General features: G+C 38.2%; 1 protein-coding gene across 2 annotated transcripts; it reads left to right on the forward strand.

Moving 5' to 3' along the window:
- Positions 1–3656: 3656 nt before the first annotated feature.
- Positions 3657–5611, forward strand: glod5 (glyoxalase domain containing 5). 2 transcript variants are annotated; one of them, XM_027135266.2, is made up of 4 exons: positions 3657–3817; positions 4200–4355; positions 4954–5109; positions 5222–5611. In XM_027135266.2, the coding sequence occupies exons 1-4, from the start codon at positions 3773–3775 to the stop codon at positions 5342–5344; spliced, it is 480 nt and encodes a 159-aa protein (XP_026991067.2). In that variant the 5' UTR covers positions 3657–3772; the 3' UTR covers positions 5345–5611. The 2 variants fall into 2 exon arrangements, with proteins under 2 accessions (XP_026991067.2, XP_026991066.2); XM_027135265.2 differs by lacking the exon at positions 3657–3817 and adding an exon at positions 3928–4104.

Genomic DNA, 5611 nt, shown 5'->3' on the forward strand with positions numbered 1-5611 from the left:
TATTTCAGACTAAAAGACTTATCACAGATGCTGGTGCAATATTTACAAAATGAAGAATCTGATCTGTATAAATGTGAAGATTCAAGTTCAAATCGTAGAGATGTCTCCTGGAAAGATTCCTACGTCTTCGGTATATTGCAATAGCACTTCTCTGTTGTGCCGCACTGAAACACTGAAGGTTATTTCTTAACGTATTTGGTAAATAAAGTTTTTGGTTGAAGAGTACTGAATAATAAATAAAGACAGACAAAAACAATCTGTCATGACGCGGGGTAAGGAAGCGGACCCAAACGCAGGATAGCCAAAATAAACACGGTTTAATAACAAAGGAAACACGGTTTCACGGTGGCGAGGCACACAGTGAGGTAGATAGGGGGAGCAAGGACCACAGCGAAGGCAGGTGGGGGGAGCAAGGCACACGGTGAGGCAGGTGGGGGGAGCAAGGCACACAACGGCACAGCCAGAGGGGAACGAGCGACGTCCACAGCCGAGCAGGGGGAAGAGCAACGTCCACAGCCGAGCAGGGGGAAGAGCAACGTCCACAGCCGAGCAGCGGGAATGAGCGATGTCCACAGCCGAGCAGGGGGAACGAGCGACGTCCACAGCCGAGCAGGGGGAACGAGCGTCATCCACAGCCGAGCAGGGGGAACGAGCGATGTCCACAGCCAAGCTGCCAGGCCGAGTGCTACCCCCGACGCACTGCGGCCAGTCCCACCTCTCAGGAACCAGGAATGGGGAGGGAGGGAGGGAGGGCAGGAAAGAAAAAAAAAATCCTCCACAGAACAGAAAATCCATAGGGGCCAAAAAATACAGGCCTGCAACACCCCCCACGAACAGGAAGTGGGGAGACGTCCTCCACGGAAACAAAATATGAAGCGACACCCCCAAACAAATGCGGGGCGATGTCACAGGACACCGAAAAATCAAAACAAAACAAAACTCGGGCTGGTGACATGGCCCGCAACCCGGAAGTGAGGCGCCGCCCCCCGTGGAGAAACCGGATGCGGAGCGGTGTCCCTCACCGACAAAATGTGGACCGATGTCACCAAACCCGCGAAGGAATCTTCTGTCACAACGTGGGATAAGGAAGCGGACCCAAATGCAGGATAGCAAAACAAACAGGGTTTAATAACAAAAGAACATGAAACAACACACGGACTAGAGACAGGACAAAGACAACAGTAGATTCCGCACTGCCATCTGCAACGCGGCACACTTAAATACAAAAGACAATCAGATACAATTAGGAACGGGTGTGGAAACATGGAGGAACAGACGAGGGCAGGGCAGACATGTGACAAGGAAATTAAACAAGTGCACATGGTCAAAGTCCGTGCCATGAGTCATGACACAATCAAAGTTGTCTTAGTCCTTCTAAAATGGAGCCCAATTGCATGTATCCTCTGACTGGTCACAGATTTCCTTTCATTTTATTTTTTGGTATTCAATATCAGTTGTAGCCCAGATATAGTTCAGAATGTTTTAAAAATGCAAGTTGTATACAGGGTGGCATATTTATTTATTTATTTATTTATTTATTTATTTATTTATTTATTTATTTATTTATTGTTAGTATGTATAGGCTTTCAGAAAAAAAAAATTGTTAGTCACCTCTATGGCTAACTCACTAATTTTGGGTCTCCAGTTATGCTGACCACATTAAAAAAGAAGAAAATCACTATATATCAGTGTGTTGTGCTAATTGAACCCAGAGTGCTTTGAAGTTTGGGCACTTTCCTGACACTGGTGGTGACATTTAATAAATTTCAGTGTGGGACTCCTAAGACTTTTTATGAAATTAATTCTAGTTCTGCACATTGTCAGTATTTTCTCACGTTCTCTCACCTTATGTTCAGTTTGCTCTATTATTAATTTGAATGAGTCATGGTATGAGCTTCTGAACTTCAGGAAACAATGTGCGTAGGTGTGCATTTCTATCTTAAATCAAGCAAGAAAACAAGATTTTTATAGGCTTTAACCAATAACAGATGTTCCTAAGGTTGTTTTGTGGGGGTTTGGGCTTAACGTTGGCTGCTATATTCATTTCTTATTTCTTTTGGTTGAAAGTTTTGTACACATGTTCTCTCCACAATCTTTTTTCTACATTCTTGGACACGGTTACAACTAGTAAATATGGGTTCCTATAGCCACGTTTTGTGTGTGTATAAAATATCTAATGTGAAAAAAACCCTAATTATTTATCTATAATGTGAAACAAAAAATAAAAACTGCACTATCCTATTTTATTATGAGTAAATGTGGGTAGTTATGAGTGCTTTGGTTAAAGGCATTTTATTCATTGGCTTAGAGAGAATAAGATGTGGATTGTGTTTGTAAACCTGCATTCTGACTAAAGATCAGACACTTAATGTTTAACTTTTTCAGTAAACCATTTCAGACCCTGTGGCTATTACAATGGACATCATGTGAATTTTTATTTTTTTTAATATTATTTGGTTAAAAATAAACCCCACCAACTTGAAGCCAACACAGTCCTTTCCATTTTAAGGATAATTTTCTTTAGATGCAATCGTGCATGACTCAAAACTTTACTCATTCATTGCGTGTTTGTTATAATATAATAAATAGTCTTTGGTTAATTACAACCCAGTATTAACCAAACTATAAATGTATAGACAGAATAAGAAAAAAAAAGGCAGTCCAGTTCTTCAGTACGCATGCTAAATATCTTTTGCATAAATATTTGCATCCCATTCAATGCTGAAAACATACTGACAGTAAGGTACATGTACAACCATTTTATAGTAGTCTATAGCAATTTACTATAATAAATACACACATTTTACTTTAGATTCATCTATGGTTTTGTGCAATAGGCTGATTTCCAGTCTATTTTTTTTTAGTGGGGCCAAAACTAAATGGTCAATAAGTCTGGTATCTCTCAAGCTGCAATGTGCCACAGCTTTCTATGATGCTCCCTGCTTTTCCAGCAGATCACTGAAGAGGGCGGTACTGATTTCTTGCTGAGAGCCACCAATACACTGCTTTGAGCAATAATAATAATAATAATAATAATAATAATAATAATAATAATAATAATAATAATTAATATAATAATATAATATAGTTTATTATTATAACTATTTTATCTTTTCTTTTCATTCGATTTTAGGGGGCTGTTAAGCAGTTTTATAATGCACAGACTTATTGGCTTAGACATGAGGCAAAATAATTTCCAATCCAATGAGAGTCACTACTGCACTAGGAGCTTTGCCTTTTATGGAGTTTTGTGGGTGTCACCAAATGTGAATCAGCTGGGACATGCACAGACCTGGTCATTTATGGGGGATTAGCATTCAATATGTGCACAAGAGTGTGGTGAAAATCAGCATTTACACACAATTTTACTCAAAGATTAATGAACGAGGCACTGATGTGGATCAGCAGGGATCAAGTTAGTTCTTGGTATCACCTGTTAAAACAGCTATAAACTGTCATTCCTTAACCAGCTTTTTTCTCTATTAAAGAAACAGTTTTTTCCCCCCGCAAATTTGTGTTCAAGTTAGTAGGGTAAGAATGGATAAAAAAAAAACTAATTTCATATGATATACATGACATCTATAAATTGTCCGTTGTGTGTGATTATTCCCGGCTGTTAGCGTCCCTGCATTGGACAAACAGTTCAGAAAACGGAAGGATGGATATATTAGTGTCATTTATGTAGTGAAGTTCTTATACCGTAATTACGGTAAGCCGTACTTCACGAGGTCATCTAGCCTGTTGAAGCTCAAACATCTCGGTCACTGTTGTCATGGCTTTAAGAATCTCCGGCTTTCTCCGTCAGGGAATCTACACGGTAACTGAATGCTATAGAAACTTCTGGAAGCTTCCTGACTTCATTACTTTATTAGAAACTTGATCAATTTAATAATTCGGTACCTTAACAGAGCATAAAGTAAAATCTGAATACTACATTATTGGATGTGTTACAACTTACATGCTTATATCGATTGTGTTTTACTAACAATCAGAATTACATTTGTAAATATTTGTACTTTATTAATCCTGACCTGCTTACACTGTAGGCGAGTTTCCTTGTACCGTAAATACGCCTATAAGACGGCACCGAAATTTAGAACAAAAGTAACACACGTGATTGTTTTCTTCTGACTAAAATAGCATAAAGTTTATTGTGACTGTTATTATTACATATTTATTTTCTCTAATGTCTTCTAAAGTCGGCTGTGTTGGGTGGAGCAGTCCGAGTTCGTCTGAAAAGCTCCTGTCCGGTTCAGATCAGCCATCTGGATCATCTCGTGCTGACGGTTCGGGATGTGAAAAGAAGCACGGATTTCTACTCCTCAGTCCTGGGAATGAGTGTAGTTACATTTAAGGTAGACCTAAAACACGTGTGTCACCATGACAACGCATGCATCTGTGGTCTCTTCTGGTGGTGATAGAAATAGTGTTGTTGTGATATAAGGATCACCACACGGTGGCAGCATTGTACAAATAACCCTCTTCCACTCAACTCCACTTAATCATCTATTTCTTTCTATTAAGCAGTGAATGAGTTTTCAAAAGAAAGCTTAGGACCTTAAAAGGAAATGTTTACTTGCTAATAACTGATCATTCATGCATTTTTACTGCATCGTATTAGTTAAAGGCTTGTGCACTTTTTTAATAATACCACTTATTAAATACCAACATCATATAAATGTAAATATAAAGAAAATATATAGAGAATTATATAAATATATATAATTCTTTCTTTCTTTCTTTCTTTCTTTCTTTCTTTCTTTCTTTCTTTCTTTTTCCTTCCTTCCTTCCTTAAAGCCACTCATCTTTCTTCAGTTTAAAGGAATTCTTCACCACAAATCATTTATAATAGTTGTTGTCTTATATTATTCTCTACACTGTGATGTGCAAAAATGTTGTTACGTGTTCGTCATCTTTATCCCACATACATTTTTACTCTACTCTACATCTTAGGGGAACCGTAAAGCATTGAGCTTTGGAGAGCAGAAATTCAACCTACATGAGGCTGGGAAAGAGTTTGAGCCAAAAGCCAATAATCCTGTGCCAGGCTCAGCAGATCTTTGTCTCATCACGAAGACCCCACTAGAAAAAGTCGCTTCCCATTTGAAGGTGCATCTAATTCACAACAATCCAGTCTTTCAGATGTAAACATTATGCAGTATTGATTTCTGTTTTTTATAAATGATTTACTACAATAAAAATTCCCCTTAACCAATTACAGGAATGTGGCGTGAAGATTGAGGAAGGACCAGTGGAGAGGACAGGAGCGGTCGGCCCCATCAAGTCTCTGTATTTCCGAGACCCTGACCACAACCTGATAGAAGTTTCCAACTATAGCAACTAAGACTTGTAGAACAGCAGGCTAATTGTGGAGGAATCTGCCATTTGCCTGTTACTTGTGTGATTATAACACCTGGACCAAAATAAACAATAGAATTGTGAAAATACAAAAATGTAAAACTTTTTATATAAAAAATATAGAAGATATAGACTAATAGAAATATATAGATGTATTTATATAGAAAATATAAGTACATGTCTGTAAGATATACTGTACTGTTCACCACTTTAAGGCAAATGCAATAAAATAACAGCTGTTTTTGAAAATTTA

Source organism: Tachysurus fulvidraco, chromosome 17 (genome assembly GCF_022655615.1).
Source record: "Tachysurus fulvidraco isolate hzauxx_2018 chromosome 17, HZAU_PFXX_2.0, whole genome shotgun sequence".
Taxonomy (NCBI): Eukaryota; Metazoa; Chordata; class Actinopteri; order Siluriformes; family Bagridae; genus Tachysurus; species Tachysurus fulvidraco.